This window comes from Schistocerca nitens, chromosome 2 (assembly GCF_023898315.1).
Source record: "Schistocerca nitens isolate TAMUIC-IGC-003100 chromosome 2, iqSchNite1.1, whole genome shotgun sequence".
Lineage (NCBI taxonomy): Eukaryota > Metazoa > Arthropoda > Insecta > Orthoptera > Acrididae > Schistocerca > Schistocerca nitens.
Window position 1 is genome coordinate 122057008 of NC_064615.1, and position 21534 is coordinate 122078541.

General features: G+C 38.5%; 2 protein-coding genes across 2 annotated transcripts in view; one reads left to right on the plus strand and one right to left on the minus strand.

Moving 5' to 3' along the window:
• Positions 1-1723: 1723 nt before the first annotated feature.
• Positions 1724-6482, plus strand: LOC126235811 (EKC/KEOPS complex subunit TPRKB-like). Its single transcript, XM_049944652.1, has one exon. The coding sequence runs from the start codon at positions 1866-1868 to the stop codon at positions 2388-2390; it is 525 nt and encodes a 174-aa protein (XP_049800609.1). The 5' UTR covers positions 1724-1865; the 3' UTR covers positions 2391-6482.
• Positions 6479-21534, minus strand: part of LOC126235809 (regulatory-associated protein of mTOR) — a 316754-nt gene continuing 301698 nt past the window's right edge. The window contains exons 23-25 of the mRNA XM_049944648.1: positions 18516-18672; positions 18311-18427; positions 6479-7174 (exon numbers count right to left, since the gene is read on the minus strand). Of these exons, the coding sequence (XP_049800605.1) occupies positions 6979-7174; positions 18311-18427; positions 18516-18672 (470 nt within the window). The 3' untranslated portion in view covers positions 6479-6978. The remainder of the gene's footprint in view (positions 7175-18310; positions 18428-18515; positions 18673-21534) is intronic.

A 21534-nucleotide genomic window follows, 5' to 3' on the forward strand; every position in this document is an offset into this window, starting at 1 on the left:
ATATGGCGTAGTCTCTGAATGAAATTACCCGAAACCTTTGACAACGTGTCTGGCGGAATGGCTTCACATGCAGATGAGATGTACTGCTTCAGCTGTTCAATTGTTTCTGGATTCTGGCGGTACACCTGGTCTTTCAAGTGTCCCCACAGAAAGAAGTCACAGGGGTTCATGTCTGGTGAATAGGGAGGCCAATCCACGCCGCCTCCTGTATGTTTCGGATAGCCCAAAGCAATCACACGATCATCGAAATATTCATTCAGGAAATTAGACATCGGCCATGCGATGTGGCCGGGCACCATCTTGCATAAACCACGAGGTGTTCGCAGTGTCGTCTAAGGCAGTTTGTACCGCCACAAATTCACGAAGAATGTCCAGATAGCGTGATGCAGTAATCGTTTCGGATCTGAAAAATGGGCCAATGATTCCTTTGGAAGAAATGGCGGCCCAGACCAGTACTTTTTGAGGATGCAGGGACGATGGGACTGCAACATGGGGCTTTTCGGTTCCCCATATGCGCCAGTTCTGTTTATTGACGAAGCCGTCCAGGTAAAAATAAGCTTCGTCAGTAAACCAAATGCTGCCCACATGCATATCGCCGTCATCAATCCTGTGCACTATATCGTTAGCGAATGTGTCTCGTGCAGCAATGGTAGCGGCGCTGAGGGGTTGCCGCGTTTGAATGGTGTAAACTCTGGCGCATGAGACGATACGTGGACGTTTGCGTCATTTGGACCGCAGCTGCAACACGGCGAACGGAAACCCGAGGCCGCTGTTGGATCACCTGCTGCAATAGCTGCGCGTTGCCCTCTGTGGTTGCCGTACGCGGACGCCCTACCTTTCCAGCACGTTCATCCGTCACGTTCCCAGTCCGTTGAAATTTTTCAAACAGATCCTTTATTGTATCGCTTTTCGGTCCTTTGGTTACATTAAACCTCCGTTGAAAACTTCCGTCTTGTTGCAACAACACTGTGTTCTAGGCGGTGGAATTCCAACACCAGAAAAATCCTCTGTTCTAAGGAATAAACCATGTTGTCTACAGCACACTTGCACGTTGTGAACAGCACACGCTTACAGCAGAAAGGCGACGTACAGAATGGCGCACCCACAGACTGCGTTGTCTTCTATATCTTTCACATCACTTGCAGCGCCATCTGTTGTTGAAAATTGTAACTACTGTAATTTCGAAAGTTTGTCCGCCTGAAAATGTACTGTTGTCCCAAGCATATTGCAACAAACGGTGTATTTCTATCGCTGCTCGTTTAGTTTTTATTGCCGTTTCAAATATACCGGTCATTTTTGAAACACCCTGTATGTGGCAAGGCCACAAGCTAGAAAGTAGAAGTTAACTGAGGGATTCCAACTATGTCGTTATTTAACTGCAGCCCCTCGGAGTATTCGGTATTCGCTAGCTAAAAATAACTTGGCAGTTATTAATAACCGTTAACGATAACGGTTACTCCAGAATAACCGTTTGGCCCACCTCTAAGATAGTTGAAGCTACGCTTAACGCTAGTTCATTTGTTACCTCACAAAATACTCTCTAGCGGAATGACAACATTCCGCGCGGAAATTTCAGTTCATAAAAATTCTGTCTAAAGAAACCATTTGGGTGTATGTTTTTGTTCACTTATAATAATTTAAAACGTCTCCCAGGATACTTATTATACTAATTTAGCCGCAATGATATTGTTTGAAACTTTGAATAGTAAATTCGGTACGATAAGGTGCATCTGTGGAATACAGGATATCTCTGGGAGTGGTGTTTATAAACAAAATCCTAAGTTTGTTGAACTGTTGCGTAAACGGCAAGAAACAAGGAAGATTTTATTTTAAAGTACTGTTTGAGTTAACTAAAAAAAACTAAAATGTTTCGGGAAGAACTGGATCAAGATAGTGGTTACAGCATTGTACTTTTCCTCGTGGAGAATGTGCGAAATACGCCGGAACTCAGGAAGCTGGTGATTAGTGGTGATTTGGAGTGTTGTATCGTAAAACCAAGTTTAATTGTAAATCCGTTTCAAGTGGTGGTTGCCGCAAACAAGGCAGTGATATCAATGGGGCGCGGTAAAATGAGTACGAGGAACATATATACCGAAATTTTGTATAACTTATCGCCAACTAAGCAGATTTCCCAGTCGCTAATAAAATTTGGGATAGATGATAAAGAAGATCGTATTCTTGTTTGTGTTTTGGAGAAATGCGGTGAAAAGAAAGCGGAGAAGGTGTTGGAAAAAATTCAAGGCGATGAATGCCCTATATACCAACTAAGCAAATTTACGGATGAAATGCTTGTCAAGAAAACGTACAAAATCAACGACAGTGAATGCTATTCATCTAATATTTTAGACTCCGTTGTCAGTCGAATTTCTACTAAGGAAATAGTTGTATGATAGTTTCATTACAAATCATGCTGTAGGTCTACTTATTCTTATACGTCAGAGAGATTGTTTTATATCAGATATTTGTATATCAGTTTGAGTGGATACGTAATATGGTGAACCAAGTCGACAATCTCATGTTGATACAATGGATTTACAGTTTGCTTAGGAAAGATGAATCCAAAAATGTAAAAAGTGATTAATGCACTTCTTATGAATTTCAACGTTTTATGTTGAAAGCTCTTTTATGCATGCATGGCAGTTATTGATTCTTGGGTTTCAGATGAATTATTTCCATATAGTGTAAAGCCATACAGGCAAAAATTAAAAAATTATTGACTGGCTATAAAAAAGTTATCACGAAAAATCAGATGTAATTAAGCTAGGCGAATATTGTATCATCATAACTAATGCAAAAGTTATGATGAAGGCTCTTGTTGAAATATTCAGTATGACCAGTGTAGAAAAGATTCTTCTCTAAGACAATATTTAAGCAGCGTGTGATGTCTCTAATAGGCACAGAGTTGGGCATTTGACACACAAGCACTACTGGAGTTTAAAGGATACAATTTACAAAATTACCATTCAATAAGGACTAATAATGAAAATAATAAGAGTACGAACTTTTTGTAGAATTTGTTTGCTGTGGCTTTACTTTGAGCAATTTGACACTATATACATTGTGATCTGGAGTTGATTAATGGTAAGCAGGAGAAATGGTTCACTTACATAAACAGTTTTGTCTGAAATTATAATCAGATGATAAAAATTTAAGGTTTTGCCTTCATATTACTATTACTGGTTTACATAAATGAACACAATTACAGCAGTTTGTCCGTATAAGTCACAGTGCCATGCAAACAATCTGGCTTTTCACAAAATGATATTTTGTCATAAGCTAAAGTATTTGATTAATGAACGGTCTTTGTTATCTGCAAATATCTCTCACAGAAAAATGCTTGAGATGTGTTTTTCAGTGGAACAGCTCACTGCCTTTGTAATGTAAAAATTTCTCTGTCACCAATTGATAGTGTGTTTTTATGTGCAAGAACTACTAAAGCTTTTGTAGATATTGCCAAAGTCGGTAGATGTTTCAATGCAACTTAAAGAAGAAAATATAAAATGTGATATATACACAGTAAGAGATGTTTCCAATAAGATTTGTCTCTTGCTAGAATGATACAGAAACAACAGAAGAGTATATATTGAGAGTGTAAAATAATTCACAGGTATAACAAAACAGATGCTATGGCTTACATTCAGTTTCACTAACCTGGCCCAATTGTGCTATAAAATGGAAATAATACAATAAAGAGCTGTAACTTTCATCAAATAAAATGCAAAAATAACAGGCATTTTGGCCACGTTGCAATGCCTGTCCTTAGGGACAAACATCAATTATTGTACATGGTGACGCATCAGCACACCTGAAGGTTGACGAGGAATGGAAGTAGACATTTAAAAAAAAAAACCTGGTAATAAATGTTAGTTTTGTATGAAGTGCAAAACCTTATAATTTTGTCATTTGTGTATTTACATTATATATTACATTTGACACATTGTAAATGTAACTGTCACTGAGATAATATCTGAATAAAATATATTTTGAAAAAAGAAGAAAATGATCCATGAGCTAAGGCAGATAAGATACATTGTTATATCCAAAGAGAAATGTTTTAAATTATTCTACAAAAAATAAGTACTTTGTATTAGTAACATGGGTTTTTATCACAGATTCCCGGTGTTTCATCAGCCATTTAATGTATTTTCTTAACAACTTCAAACTTGTATCCACATTTCTACATTACACAAACAAAAAATATCTTAAATTGCTTTTATCATACCTGCAGGCAAAAGATTTTGTTTGTCTACTGCAAATGAAAATTGCTCCTTATCTGAAGTAGTACTAAATATCACAGTTCTAACTGTAATTATCACAGTAGCATGATTGAAGGTAAACACTTGTTTGCACATAATAAACTTGTTTTCTTAATTTGTAAAACAAAATTTCAAAAACAGCGATGACAGAAAAATTATCTTAACAAGTTACAAATATATTGATTACGGAATTTGAGGTGACACACACCAGTACTTTGTACCTGCATAAGGCAAATAATTGACCTAGAATTGAAATCTAGGAACTATGACTCTGGCCCTGTGGACCCTTGATAGTTTCATTGTGAAGTGAAAGAAACCTAAAATAATTTATAAACAGTTATGAACTTAGTTTTGAGAAAGCAAGTAGTAATTGCATAGCACAGCAAATACCGAGATAGTGTGTTGCTTCCATCTTCTGTATTATATGCAACATAAATTTAAAAAAAAAAAAAAAATGAAAAAAAAAAAACTGTTGTGATATTTCTGTATAACACTAGTAACACTTGACCACAGCACCCGAAAATAAAACATGTAATTTTAACATTCCCCACCTGCAATAAGCTTCCTTGGGATTGCATGTGTGAACATGGTAACAGAAAAAACAATTTTTCTGTAATTGGAACAAGCATGTCTAAAGATAGATATTTTTGAAAACAGAGAAGCTGAAATATGAAGGGATTCTGTTTCTAAAGTATTGTTTTCCTTTACAAAGAAAAAAATGCAGCTTTTATGGGGCAAGCTTTTGTGGGTTCATGAATGAGAATAAATTTACTTCAAAAATGATTTGTTCATTACTTGCATAATGCAGGAAATTCACATATTAAGTTTTGAAGCAGCTTTGTTATTAGAATTAATAGAATTCAGATAAATTAATTTAAATTTCACAAGTGAGAATGGTTTGTTTAAGACGGCCATGGCAAATAATTCTGCAGGATACTTAACACATCAGTAACAGTACACATGGAAGACTAAGTAGTAATGTGCAATATATTTTTCTAGTTCCTTCTGAACTTTTCACCATTATTACACTTAAGTGGGGAGGGGGGATTGTCACAGTGAATAAATTTCTCTGTCAAAAAACATTATGATAATATGGCTTACTCACAAGTTCTTAAAAAAAAGAAAAAATTATAAAAAAGAGGAATAATCTTATGCAGGTACAACAACCAATCTTCCAATTCTACTTTTTACACATAATTATGAGATTTGAACTTTTTTCCATGAGTGTATATTTTATATTTCTATCTTGACTTAAAAGAAAATAACAGAATAATCAAAAACACACTATGGAGACTGTGTACTTTCATATTACTACAGGTCAACTCCAGTTGTAGTAGCATAGCACACTGGACTGTGTTACAAAACTAGGAATAAAATTATTTAAAAAATCCAACAATAACAATTGAAACATTCATTGTAGAAAAATTTTAGAGTGTTATATAAGTCATAATTCACTGTCTACATTCATGTATCAGACAATTGCAAGTAGCTTTTCCTGTAGTTATCTATGGTAACTAAAATTATATGATACAGTGAAAATAGGATTGATTTGTGCATTGTTTAACAAGTGGCTATACAATAGTGCACATGGTTTACATAAATTATGTTGCATTATTAGGAGTAAGTCTGGTGCTTTGGACTTTGTCTGTTACTGTGAACATACAGTCATTCAGCAGTACTTCACAATTAAGCACTACAGAACAACAATTTCTGAGGGGTAACAACAATGGGAAAGTTAATTGTATTAGTAATAGCATCATCAGAAGAGGAAAATTACATTTAGGAATTATCGCTTTCTGAGTCGGAATAACGCCATTTATACACAAATAAATGTACATATAGTAAATGTCATCTTTGATTATTTAATACATCTGTGACTCGTAAAACTTCCATCAAGAAAATTTGTACATTTAATGGCTGAATTCAGTGCTGAAACATACGAATGATTGTAATATGCTCTAAGACTAGTTTGTATAGTTACTTTTTTGTCCATGGTTTCTACTGCTGTTAGCACAAAGCTCTTTGCTGCAATATTAAGTACTTTATCATCTATTTTGTTTAATTTGTCTCTGTTGTAACAAATAATATTGCACATGACATCTGCATTTCATACAAAGCATTATGCTATAATCCAATAAAAGCATGAGATGGAACAGTTGATGTATTTTCTGTAACCACTCTACAGCTTTTTATATGGTGTGTCTGCTTGTGTGTGTGTGTGTGGGGGGGGGGGGGGGGTTAGTAGGGGTTTATGGCTTGTGTAAGTACAGTTCTATATTAAAACTACACATTTCTTATGCTCTATAAAGCATCTGACTAATGAAATGCTTTAACAGTCAAAAATGTGTTCAGTATAACTAGAAAAAAACATTTTGTGTGGTTTCACGGAATGGAACTTCCAAGATTACCTACTGTGTATACCCGTTTTCCTGCTAGAATACCTGCACAAGCAATCATCATTAATTTTTATCATTCCTGAGAAATATTTGCACACTTTTTACTGTACACAGTAAAATTACTTAGGAGCATCATTTTCTACATTTGACTATCATGTATGATCTCGTGTTCAGTTCTCAAATAAACTGGCCTGAAAATCTGTGAACTAGAATAAAAACAAATAGAACGTGACAGCGCCATTATACTTGTACATATTTTGGAGTTTCACATTTAGTACCATCACAGTACAGGAGAAAACATGTGCAGTCTGAAAATTTGAAGCAAGTCATCTCTTTGGATCAATGGAATACACACTAATTGAAGTGTCCACACAGCCAGCAGCCAAACAAACTCTATATGGGTGAAATGCAAGGCAGCTAACAGCACCAATACGTGGACCCATAAAGCCTTCATGATATTTGATTGTGTTAAGAGCATTTCCATCCATTCCATACACATTGATAAACTGGTTCATGGAGCCACTGTAAAGGGGAAAAAAATCATTGATATTACCTTTGAGTTCACTAGGTATGATCAAAATTTCATTTTCAACTGTTTGTACATTTCAGCTTACTAATGAACATATTAAACAAATATAAAATCAAATGTTGTGGTCTTCAGCTTGAAAACTGGTTTTATGCAGCTCTCATTAATCTATCCTGTGCAAGCCTCTTCATCTCTGAATAACTACTGCAACCTACATCCATTTAAACCTGCTTAGTGTACTCATACTTTTGTCTTCCTCTACAATACCAAACTGACAATGCCTTGATAGCTCAAGATGTGTGCTATCAACCAATCCCTCCCTGTAGTCAAGCTGTATCACAAATTTTGTGCCCAATTTAATTCAGTTCCTCCTGATTAGTTAAGCAATCTAATATTCAGCTACTTCTATAACACTACATTTCAAAAGCTTCTATTGTCTTCTTGTTTGATATGCTTATTGTTCATATTTCACTTCCGTACAAGGCTATACTGCAGGGAAATGCCTTCAGAAAAGACTTCCAAACATTTAGATTTATATCTGAAATTAAGAAATTCCTCTTTCAAAAACGATTTCCTTGTTGTAGCTAGTCTGCATTTTATACCAGCTCAGTTTTAGCAATCATTTATTTTGGTGCCTAAAGAGCAAAATTGATCTGCAACTTCTAGTGTCTCTTTTTCTAATCTAATTCCTTCGCGTCCCCTGATTTGATTTGATTACATTTCATTACCATTGTTCTACTTTTGTTGATTCTCATTTTACAACCTCTTTTCAAGACACTTATCAATAGTGTTCAACTGCTCTTCCAGGTCCTTTTACGTCTCGCAATAACAATGTCATGGGCAAATCTCAAAGTTTTCAACACTTGTGACGAAGCAAGCTGGGATATTTTTACTTCCCCTCTTGTTTTGCCATCTGCCTCCCTAAAATTCATTTTTTTCACGTCCGACTAATTAGCATTAACATACGTGAATAAAATCTGCATTTTTGTAAAAGGGAAAAGTTGGCCCTCAGTTTTAAAGAATACAGCACCAGATCTAATTTTGACTATTCTTAGTTAATACTTTTGTTATATGGTGAAATCAGTAAGTTTCATAACTTAAATTCTATTGTCGATGTATAAACAAATATAAATTCTGTACTAATTATAAACATTTGGAGGAACAACTAATAGTATTCTTAAAGGATCTATTTGGCTCTATTCGAAAACATGTTAGCAAAGCCAGCCCTTAATTAATTCCTAAGTAAATAACAGTTTTGTCAAAAGTATTGTTTGTGTAATGATATCTGTTAATTTCACCATTTAAACAGATAATTCGGCCTAACTCTTGTAGCCGAATAAACTGTTAAAAAGATGCAGTTTTGTCAATGTGTGCAGTTAACTGAAGGAGTTAAGTTTTAAATGCAGTTTCTGTAAATCAAACAATGTGTAGTTTCAGTGCTTATTATTGTGAGAATTTATAAGGGCCCGATTTCTGGTCTCCAGTCTGTCAGTCCAAGGCCAAGGTTTATACAAGAAACCTGTGTTGGTCAGAACAACCATAATGCACCAACTTAACTGTGAAATAAGTGTAACACAATTAGGCCGTCTGTTAAAACAACGACAGTGTCTGTTCAATTTATTTGATAGACTGTGAAATGGGTGGTTAGGCAGTTATTGCTCGTAGATGTTCAACAGTAAACTATTGTAGCAGATGTGGATGTCTGCCTGCAACCAATTAATGAGGATCATCAAAAGTTAAACAATAGTGCACTGGCCATATAACAGTCAACAGAGAAAGTAAAGAACTGTGAAACACAAAAATGCACTTGTCAGCTACATCATTTAAAGTAGTCAGTGTTGAACTTCCACCCCCATTTTTCCGACAGTATAGCAACACAGTACGTCGGCACAGAGGACAATCAAGATGAAGTAAAGCAGGCGAACGTCACACTGTAAATGCGTTCTTGCTATAAACATAAGTTTGCCTTTCTTTAACCTATCACTAAGGTAAGGGTCAGTATTGCCTTGCTTTTCTTAATTTCTCCAGAACCCAATGTGATCTTCACCAATGTCGGCTTCTATCAGTTTTCAGTTCTTCTGTAAATATGTAGTGTCAATATTTACCTTATGTAAGTCTTCCAGGACTGGTTCAGATGGTAGAAACATTTACGTAATCCAGCCTAATGTTGAAAACGATGGTCATGTTGGAGGAAGTGGAAGAGACATTTAAGTCCAGCAGTCTGATAGTTTGATAAACTTCAGCAAATCAGAAGTGTTTGTTACCATAGTGGCTGGATATGAAAGTAGTTTTTTTCCCTCATATTGTGCAATTCACGCAGGTATGTACATCCTACAAAGTAGATTAAAGCATTTTTTCCAAATAATTTCAGTTTAGACATGATGGTAAACACCAAACTGAAAAGTACCCCTGGGGGCGGGTAATCCTCCAGCACTGGAAACAGTGGTGCAACTAGGGTATCATCAGACCACAAGGAGCTCAAAAGATCAATTTATATAGTGTCGGAGTTCCTAGAATGTCTGGCGTATGACCTAAGCAAAAATATTAATTACAAACACACAACATCACTATTAAAAACAATGACATACTAAAACAAATAACATAACAATGAAAATAGGGATATTTAAATCTGCAATCTTTCAGAGCCAGTGGGTCTTTCTCCTGGCAGAATCATTGAATGGGAAGGAAGAGGGGTGAAGGAAAAGGACTAGTGAGGTTTATGAAACCTTTTTAGAAAATTATCGAAGAGGATACAGTCTTTGCCCTACAATTTTGGGCCAATATTAGTTGGACCATGTGTCAGTAAGTGACCAAAAATTCACCGAAATAATGCCTGTAAGAGTAAGAACATACCGCAACATTGGTTTGGGTCACTTTTTTGCCAAAATGAAACTCAACTGTCAACTAAATATACTAAATCCAAAAATTAAAAATATTCCTAAGCTAATGAAAGAATTTGTTAATAAGACATAAGGACGATGGGAGATGGAATGAGATCAGAGAAACTACGGTAGAGGGCAAGGGAACTAGAAAAAACATCAAGAAGGAGAAGGTACAGATGGTGAATGAAGTGACACATCATGGATTAACACCCAGGAATAAATGGAATTCTAAAAAAAAACGGCGCGGGGGGGAGTGGGGGGGGGGGGGGGGGGGAGCAATTGACAAGAAAACAGTAACATTATCAGGAAAGATCTTAGGAAATTATTAACTTCAACAAGAAAATGGAGGAAACATACCAAATTAAAAAAGAAGAATAATAAGGATTTTTACAAAATATTTTTCAAGATTCAAACCAATGAATATTCATTTAAGGGGATTGGTTACCAACAGAGCCAACTGTGTTCCTCTAAACTGTGAGGTACCAACACTGCAACAAATAGATCAATAAATTATTGTACCAAAAGGAAACTTGGAGGGGCAGGGGGGGGGGGGGGAGGCTGAGCTGGTGCATTAGCCGAGATGTGGAAAAAGGCAGGTAATTGGCAGCAGCAAGCTTTAATACAGAATTATTAAAGAATGCTTGAAAAATAAATATTGGATGACTGGAAATAAGCCCCTGTCTGCCCCATTGCACAGGAAAGAAGACAAGAGAGATGTGAAGAAATACAAAAGCATTGCTTATATTTTGTTTTGTCTTGTTTTGAAAGCATTACTGAACAAAATCAAAGAACAAGCAGACTACATCCAGAAAAAATTTTCAATTTGAAAATGATGCTTGAAATCAAAACAATATATAGCTTCAACACATGTCACTTTCATTCACTTTAGGAGACCTACAATTCCATCAATCAACTAATGTTATTCATAACACAATAATAATTACGAGGGGACTAAACACAAGTAAAATGGCTGAACAGACATTAAAACACACAAACTCAAGAGTTAAGTTTTTAAAACTTAGTTTTAGAAGGCATAATCTCTCTCAGCAATTGTCTCCAATCTAATGTTGGATAAAATATGAAAAAAATGGAGAAAAATCACTTTGAGAAGAAGAAACTGCAGGAATCCATTAAGACAAGGATGAGGAAAACATGTGGTTGTTAATGGAAGTTGGTGAGTCTTTGTAGAGGTCTGTGACAATGATGCATTTACACAAATTGTCTGTCTGGATCACACTTCGTTTCTTCATAAGGGTAATGGCATTTTCGCACAGTGATCAGATCAAAAACAAAAGTGAACAATCAATAAGTCAAACAGCACATAATTATATCAATTATGAGCACATTATTTCATTTGATACTACCTATTGATTCTTCACTTTTGTTTTTGATTTGATGAACCTAATCAGCTGAAACATGTTGTCTATTTCAAGAAATAGAGTATGATCCAGACAGACAATATTGTGTAAGATATAGGCCACATTATCTACGGGCCACTCTTGACAGGATGCTTGGCTTCAAAGAGCATTTGCTGAAAATTGTCACTAAGATGAAGACAAGAAATAACATCCTGCAGAAGCGTGGTGGTATGACTTGGGGTGCATCAGCTCCAGCAATAAGAACTTCTGCTCTTGGGTTGGTGTACCCTGTGGCAGAATATTGCACAGCAGTCTGGTTCCACAAGCCATACACCAAACTTGTCGACATGCAGCTCAACCAGGTTATGTGCATTATCACAGGAACAATCTGAAACATTCCAACTTTCTGGCCACCTATTCACAGTCATTTAACTCACTCATTTTTGCAGTGAGAATCTGCTCTCAATAAGGAGTTTATAAAAATACCTGGGGATCCCTGTATTTGATGACGTTTCTGCATGAATAAAACCAGACTTTGCTCCCATCATCAAGCTCTACGAAGAGCAAAACTTCTGATGGGCAACAGAGTAAAAATAACAGAGCGACAGGCAGAAGTATGGTAGAAAAATGCTATTCCAGAACAGCTTAAGATGCTCTGCATCTCATCCAGGTGTGTATAGTGTTGCAGAACTTTTTAACAAACATTTTATAACTGTTACTGACAAGATGGGGTTGTCAGGTTCTGTAGATGCTGCTATGGAATACCTCAGACCAGACATTTCAAGTAACTTCCATAATATGAATTTGACGCTCACTACCCCAGCAGAAATAATATCCATCATAAACTCATTAAAATAAAAAAACATCTAGTGGGTATGATGAAATATCAACAAAGTTAATTAAAGAATGTGATTCTGAGTTAAGTACCATGTTAAGCTATCTGTGTAACCCATCTACATCCATACTCCGCAAGCCACCTGACGGTGTGTGGCGGAGGGTACCCTGAGTACCTCTTATCGGTTCTCCCTTCTATTTCAGTCTCGTATCGTTCGTGGAAAGATGGATTGTTGGTATGCTTCTGTGTGGGCTCTAATCTCTCTGATTTTATCCTCATGGTCTCTTCGCGAGATATACGTAGGAGGGAGCAATATACTGCTTGACTCTTCGGTGAAGGTATGTTCTTGAAACTTTAACAAAAGCCCGTACCGAGCTACTGAGTGTCTGTCCCGCAGAGTCTTCCACTGGAGTTTATCTATCATCTCCGTAACGCTTTCGCGATTACTAAATGATCCTGTAACGAAGCGCGCTGCTCTCCGTTGGATCTTCTCTATCTCTTCTATCAACCCTATCTGGTACGGATCCCACACTGCTGAGCAGTATTCAAGCAGTGGGCGAACAAGCGTACTGTAACCTACTTCCTTTGTTTTCAGATTGCATTTCCTTAGGATTCTTCCAATGAATCTCAGTCTGGCATCTGCTTTACCGACGATCAACTGTATATGATCATTCCATTTTAAATCACTCCTAATGCGTACTCCCAGATAATTTATGGAATTAACTGCTTCCAGTTGCTGACCTGCTATTTTGTAGCTAAATGATAAGGGATCTATCTTTCTATGTATTCGCAACACATTACACTTGTCTACATTGAGATTCAATTGCCATTCCCTGCACCATGCGTCAATTCGCTGCAGATCCTCCTGCATTTCAGTACAATTTTCCATTGTTACAACCTCTCAATACACCACAGCATTATCTGCAAAAAGCCTCAGTGAACTTCCTATGTCATCCACAAGGTAATTTATGTATATTGTGAACAGCAACGGTCCCATGACACTCCCCTGCCACTCATTCGATGCTGTTGGTGGTCGTATGAGCTGGTAGATGCACGACTGGAACCTCCACCCTCCTTATCTCAAATAACATACTGTCAAAGTCATAGTTCGGATTTCTAAAGGGTTCTGATATTGGGAAGGCTATCTACACTTACAGTGAAAATGTGCTTAATTCATTAGACAAAAAAATTGCAGGCAACTGGTATATTTTGTGATCTGTCAAAGGCATTCGACTGTGTAAATCACAATATCCTTTTAAGTAAATTAGAATATTATAGTGTAACAGGAAATGCTGCAAAATGGTTCAAATCTTATATCTCTGGCAGGAAACAAAGGGTGTTATTAGAAAAGAGACATGTATCAAGCATCATCCAACTGGGAACTAATTACATGTGGGGTCCCACAAGGTTCCATTTTAGGGCCCTTACTTTTTCTTGTGTATATCAATGACCTTTCATCAGTAACATTACCAGAAGCCAAGTTCATTTTGTTTGCCAATGATACAAACATTGCAATAAATAACAAATCAAGTGTAGTCTTAGAAAGGTCAGCTAATAAAATATTTGTGGACATTAATCACTGGCTCCTAGCCAATTCTTTGTCACTAAACTTTGAAAAAACACCCTACATGCAGTTCAGAACTTGTAAGGGATGTCCCACGAGTATATGCCTAACATACGATGACAAGCAGATAGAAGAAGTGGACAGTGTTAAATTCTTGGGAGTTACAGCTTGATAATCAATTCAACTGGGAGGAGCACACCACAGAACTGCTGAAGCGTCTTAACAAATCTCTATTTGCAATGCGAATTGTGTCAGACAAAGGGGATATAAAAATGAAAAAGCTGGCATACTATGCTTACTTTCATTCCATAATGTCGTATGGGATTATTTTTTGGGGCAATTCATCAAGCCAAGATAAAGTTTTCCGGGCACAAAAACGTGCAGTACGATTTATATGTGGTGTGAACTCAAGAACATCTTGCAGAAGCCTGTTTATGTAGGGATACTAACTACTCCTTCAAAATATATTTATTCCTTAATGAAATTTGTCATTAAAAATATATCACATTTTTCAAACCAACAGCTCAATTCATGGAATCAATACTAGGAATAAGAATAATCTTCACAAGGATTTAAAGTCACTTAGTCTAGTACAAAAAGGTGTGCATTATTCAGGAACACACATTTTCAATAACTTGCCAGCAGCCATAAAAAGCTTAACAACCAATGAAATTCAGTTTAAGAGAAGCCTAAAGGATTTATTGGTGGCCAAATCCTTCTACTCCATTGATGTGTACAATTTAAGTACAGTAATGTGTTCATTGTAAATACACTCCTGGAAATGGAAAAAAGAATACATTGACACCGGTGTGTCAGACCCACCATACTTGCTCCGGACACTGCGAGAGGGCTGTACAAGCAATGATCACACGCACGGCACAGCGGACACACCAGGAACTGCGGTGTTGGCCGTCGAATGGCGCTAGCTGCGCAGCATTTGTGCACCGCCGCCGTCAATGTCAGCCAGTTTGCCATGGCATACGGAGCTCCATCGCAGTCTTTAACACTGGTAGCATGCCGCGACAGTGTGGACGTGAACCGTATGTGCAGTTGACGGACTTTGAGCGAGGGCGTATAGTGGGCATGCGGGAGGCCGGGTGGACGTACCGCCGAATTGCTCAACACGTGGGGCGTGAGGTCTCCACAGTACATCGATGTTGTCGCCAGTGGTCGGCAGAAGGTGCACGTGCCCGTCGACCTGGGACCGGACCGCAGCGACGCATGGATGCACGCCAAGACCGTAGGATCCTACGCAGTGCCGTAGGGGACCGCACCGCCACTTCCCAGCAAATTAGGGACACTGTTGCTCCTGGGGTATCGGCGAGGACCATTCGCAACCGTCTCCATGAAGCTGGGCTACGGTCCCGCACACCGTTAGGCCGTCTTCCGCTCACGCCCCAACATCGTGCAGCCCGCCTCCAGTGGTGTCGCGACAGGCGTGAATGGAGGGACGAATGGAGACGTGTCGTCTTCAGCGATGAGAGTCGCTTCTGCCTTGGTGCCAATGATGGTCGTATGCGTGTTTGGCGCCGTGCAGGTGAGCGCCACAATCAGGACTGCATACGACCGAGGCACACAGGGCCAACACCCGGCATCATGGTGTGGGGAGCGATCTCCTACACTGGCCGTACACCACTGGTGATCGTCGAGGGGACACTGAATAGTGCACGGTACATCCAAACCGTCATCGAACCCATCGTTCTACCATTCCTAGACCGGCAAGGGAACTTGCTGTTCCAACAGGACAATGCACGTCCGCATGTATCCCGTGCCACCCAACGTGCTCTAGAAGGTGTAAGTCAACTACCCTGGCCAGCAAGATCTCCGGATCTGTCCCCCATTGAGCATGTTTGGGACTGGATGAAGCGTCGTCTCACGCGGTCTGCACGTCCAGCACGAACGCTGGTCCAACTGAGGCGCCAGGTGGAAATGGCATGGCAAGCCGTTCCACAGGACTACATCCAGCATCTCTACGATCGTCTCCATGGGAGAATAGCAGCCTGCATTGCTGCGAAAGGTGGATATACACTGTACCAGTGCCGACATTGTGCATGCTCTGTTGCCTGTGTCTATGTGCCTGTGGTTCTGTCAGTGTGATCATGTGATGTGTCTGACCCCAGGAATGTGTCAATAAAGTTTCCCCTTCCTGGGACAATGAATTCACGGTGTTCTTATTTCAATTTCCAGGAGTGTAAGTGTGTGTGTGTGTGTGTGTGTGTGTGTGTGTGTGTGTGTGTGTAAGTACAATCTAACTTCTGCACCAATTCAGTGCAGTAATGTGTTCATTGTAAATAAGTATTTAGTAGTTGTATTACAAGTTTATGACCTTATAAATAAATTAAAAAACTTTTTTATTTTAAGTTCGGTGCATTAGTATTTGTAAAATGATTCTTTCATATAGTGTTCATTAAAAAATGATGACCATGCCACTTGGGACCTGTGGAATGGTACATTAGCTTACTTGTTTGAGTTGTAAATATTTGTCATGTATTGTTGTTTTTCTGACATGTTCTACATCCTGGAGGACCTCCTCACTATGGATCAATTGGAATGAAAGTAAATCTAACCTAATCTAAAACCCAGGTTTTGAACAGCACCACAAGATCTGTTCTGCATTCAACAAAATAAGCACAAATAATGGAAGATGTGCTGACTCAATATGAAAATGACGTTTAACAACTTTGCCCAGTTGTCAGAATGACAAATTGTTCAGAATATTACATGTGCGTGCCCAAAATGCTCATTTCCTGGCAATCCATAGCAGTTCCTGATAGATGGTGAGGGAAAAACTACTTTATTCTCACACCTTTCTGCTACGCGATACATACAGCTTGACAAAACCAATTTCTGTAGGGTAAAGAAAAATTTTGTTTCATTCACAGCACAGCATATGTATCAGACAGAGTAAGTGTTGTTTTGGAAGCCTGCCCACACAGGAAATGCAATATATCACTTGATAGAAGAAAGACCACCATGATACCTCCTTGAGAATCTATACTGATTATATGAAGCAACTTTTTGTTTCTGTAGGTGCATTTTATCCTGAGCCACAGGAGCAACAAAGTATTCAATGAAAGGAAAAATGGTGGTAGACCTTACCATACTCAAAAAGAGTTTTCACACTGATGCATGTAACTACTGGCCTAAGCTGCTGAATTCAGTATGTTTTAGAATGAAAGAATAATTTTTGTGTTCTTTTATTATGATATTTTTGGGACTGAAAATCTCTGAAATAATAAAAACATATTCTGCAACCAGTGGATCTAAGAAACTCTGCTTGTTCTATTTGGACATGTTATCCAGAAGACAATAGAGCCCATGTTGATACCATGCTCCTTGACTTTCAGAAGCCATTCAATACTGTGTCATTTTGCAAACAAAAAATACAAGCTTATGAATTTCAGATTAACACTGTGGTTTGGTTCAAGACTTCCTATCAAATAGAATTCAGTATGTCAATTTCAATGGGGAAAATCCTCATGTTTGTCCCAAGAAAATGTTTGTGGATCATTACTGTTCACCTGTTAAGAATTCATGCTTGGATCATGAACTTGCAATGTACACTTACACTAAACAAATTATTTATGTTTAATAACATAATTGATGTGCAATAATTGTCTACTGTCACATCTGGATAATATTGAGTATGATGTGCCCAAACTAATTTGTGGTGGAACAATCACATACAACTACTTGTAGTAACAGCAGGGCCCACACTGGTGTTCATTAAAAGAAATGCAATTTGTGCACTAAGGAGGTAGAATACAGAACCCTAGATCAGACAATGCTTGAGTGTTGCTCATCAATCTGTGACTCCTACCCAGTAGAAAAGGAGGAAAGATGCAAAAAAACAGCTGTGTATTCTGTCATGGATTTCTTTAGTCAACATGAGTGCATCACAGAAGTGCTCATCCAGCTCCAGGATTTTACACTCCAAGAGCAGATGTGTTTATCAAACAGAGCCACATTGTTCAAAAAAATTTTTTTAGTAATAAAATTCATTATGATATTTGAAACACAACTACCACAATTTAATACAATCAGCTGTGAAACAGTATGATGAAATCTATAAGGTTCAATAGGCTGTTATTTCTAAAGTACACATAGAATGAAATGATCATTCTTTCTAAGGAAAGGAAATACACAGTTGGAAGATTAAGCAGTGCAATACTAGATTGGCAGTCAGTAGCTAGGCTTGGATGTGCATTTTACCAGCTCCAAGACAGACACACCTCCATATACTAGTGGTTGATCAATTACACAAGTACCAGGTTCTTTGTGTTTTTCAGTTTCGATCTGTCTGAAATAATAACAGTGATATGACAATACGAATGTGTGCGTGTGTGTGTGTGTGTGTGTGTGTGTGTGTGTGTGTGTGTGTGTGTGTGCGCGTTTTCTTTTTTTCTAATAAAGTAAAACAGGATTAGCTATTTGTTCCTGCTAGTGCCAGAATTCAAGTTCAAGTATCACTGTAAATGAAGGGAAATGCTTACCAGGCAAACGTGTCAGCTACTCTGTGAATTGCCATTGCTGTTACTCCATGTGTCGTTTGTCGCACAGCAACAGCAGAATTTTTTCTTATGTCAAAGAATCTTACATCACCTGAAACACTGTAATAAAAAGAAGGATGATTTTATATTGCTCGTGGTAGCATCAAGAACAATTTCTTAGATTATGGCAAATAATTTAGGAGCATACCATCCACTGATGATTTTGTTGTGATTGCGAAGTTGTACATTAACCACCCATGTTGCGTGTTCACGCCAAGTCATGATTCTGGCCTCCTGAGAACTTTTTCTTCGATCAAATAAACGCACAGAGCCATCACCACAGCCTGCAGCAATAAGTGCTGGTTCTGAAAAATGTAACAGATTTAACTGCATGACTACAACATTGGCTCTGTAAATTCACAGGTACACAGGGTAAAATATGGAATGTTTAATACTGTTCACAGAGTGTGTCATAACAGACTGGAATTGAATAAGACTGCAGCTTCTAGCTAGCTGATTGTAGTCAGTTTGTAGTAAGAGAAGTATTTCAAACAATGAAACATGCTGAATATGATGAAATGGTATCTGTTTACGGGTTCTGTAGTAGAAATGATCTTACTGCAACATGTTTACACTTGTTGAGTACGCTGAAATGATATCTGTTTGTGGGTTCTATAGTGGAAATGTCCTTACTACTTGTGAAAAATCTAAGAAAATTAGACTGACACAGTTTCTCCATACTTGTATTACAACTAAATATGCAACTGAACACAATATGGACAAAAAGGAAAGCATTCTTCAGTTACCTAAACAAAGTTCTATAATGGACACGCTGATATTTTAGGACATTTACCAGTGTTCCACATGCAATAGTATAGAAAATATTAAGCTAAAACAGCTTTATCCTTTTCATCAACAGCTGAGGCACATCTTCACACAAGCAGTGTAGCTTAGCAATAATTTAATTTATCAGTCACCTATTAAATTCATCCATACTGTTCACTGAGACAAATATTTTCGCACATGACTGTTTTAACATCCTCAGCACACACTGGTGACACGAGGGATGCAATAGTGGGAACAGAGGGCACGAGCAGTGGGGAACTGGGGGCAAGAAGCATGGAGTGGAAATGGTGGGAGAGCACAGGATGGGAGTGGCAGAGAGCAGTTGTGAGATGAAGTGGGAGGAGAAGAGAAATAAATAAGTTTGGGAGGTGCAGAGATAGGCTGTACAGTGTATGGGAAAGATCAAGAGAGCCATATAGAGTTGGGGTAAGGGGAAGATATATGAAAATGGGAAAGACAAGGACAAGAGGAGATCTGATTTGCAAGACAAGGACAAGAGGAGATCTGATTTGCAAGACAAGGACAAGAGGAGATCTGATTTGCTTAAGTCCCAATAACTTACCTTTGATCATTGCCATTCTCTGCTTTTGCTGTGCAAAATATACTGATGAGGCAACAAATTTGGAAATTTGTAGTAAGGTCTTATGGGACCAAACTGCTGACGTCATCAGTCCCTAAGCTGACACCCTACTTAAACTAACTTACACTAAGGACGACACACACACACCCACGCCTGAGGGAGGACTCGAACCTCCGATGGGAGTAGCCACACAGATCGTGACAAGACGCCTCAGACCGCATGGCTACCCCCATGCGGCCCGATGAGGCAACATATTATGTCCATCTGCATAATGCAACATGCAGCAATTCTGCATGGCACGGATTTGACGAGTCCTTGGTAGGTTTTTGGTGATATGTGGCAACAGATGTCTATGTACAGGTCACACAATTCCCATAAACTAAGGGCTGGTGGTTTGCGAGTACAAAGCTGGCACCCGACAGCATATCAAATGTGTTTCATCGGGTACAGATCTGGCATGTTTGGTGGCCAAGGCATCAATATGAATTTGCTATCATGCTCCTCAAACCACTGTAGCATAATTGTGGCCTTTTGACATGAAAAGTTATCCTGATGGAAGGTGCTATAGTCACTGAGGAAGACATTGAGCATTATGTGATGCAGATAACCTTCAATAACGAACACACAGTCCAGGTGCCTTCGATTACTGCCACAGGTCCCATGAAATTTCCGGCAAATGTCCCCATACCACAATACTGCCCCAAGTCGTCCAAGACCTTGGCACTGTGCACGTTTTGAATAGTTGCTAGCCGGGATGATAGCATACCCAGACACGACCATCAACCTTGTGCAACAACAAATGCAATTCATCTGACCAGTTGACACATTTCTACTGATTCATGGCCCAAACTCAGTGATCCCATAACCAATGTAATTGTAATTTGTGATGTCATTTGGCCAATGTGGGAACATCTAGGGTCGCCTTCAGTGGAGCCCCCTGTTTGACAATGTGTGTTGAATGGTGTTGTCTGGAACTCTTGTGCCTGCACCACCATTTCACTCTGCCATCAGATCAGACACAGATCACTACCTATCCTGCTTTACAGAGTGAGCAAACTTTTGATTACCACATTCTGTGCTGAAGTGTGCATGTCCAACACTTGGCCATCTACCTGTGGTTTCATCACTCTTTGACCATTTTCCATACATGTTCATGACAGTATCAAGAGAAGAGATTCACTACTTCCAGGCACTGGGCCATAAAAACTGCACTTTGTCAAATTCACTTATGTTAGTGGATCTGTATTGTTGCTAGAATAATTCCCTGTTTGTCTCTGCTGCATTTGTGTGCTTTCCTTACTGTGTCATGCGGCTGCAATGCCACCAGGTGGCATTCAGTCTTGCAGTGGGCATTGGTCATAACGTTTTGGTACATCAGCCTATAAAGCCAACAACCAAAACCATCTGGTGCACATAAGATGTCATTCACTGAGACAAAGAGACAGAATAGAATCCATATTGTCCTGATTAACCTTAGCATCTTGACAGAAATAGAGAATTTAGAGAACACTGTGATGCGTCATTGAAGCTCCAACAACAAGAACATTTCTTTTCATTTGTCGACATCATTATCCTCTATTATGTTATAAATAAATATTCCCATCCTATCCTACTGCCCCTAACAATCATAGCACTATATAGAAAGCTGTATGGTGTCAACAGATGAAAAGACTTTATGATATAAGGCTTGTAAGTTGTAGCCTTGGTGTGCACTATCTTTGTACGTGCACAGGCAGTATCTTTAGTAAATGTATTTTCGCGCCAACAGACTTAGCTCCACATGTTGTCAGTGCACCTGAGC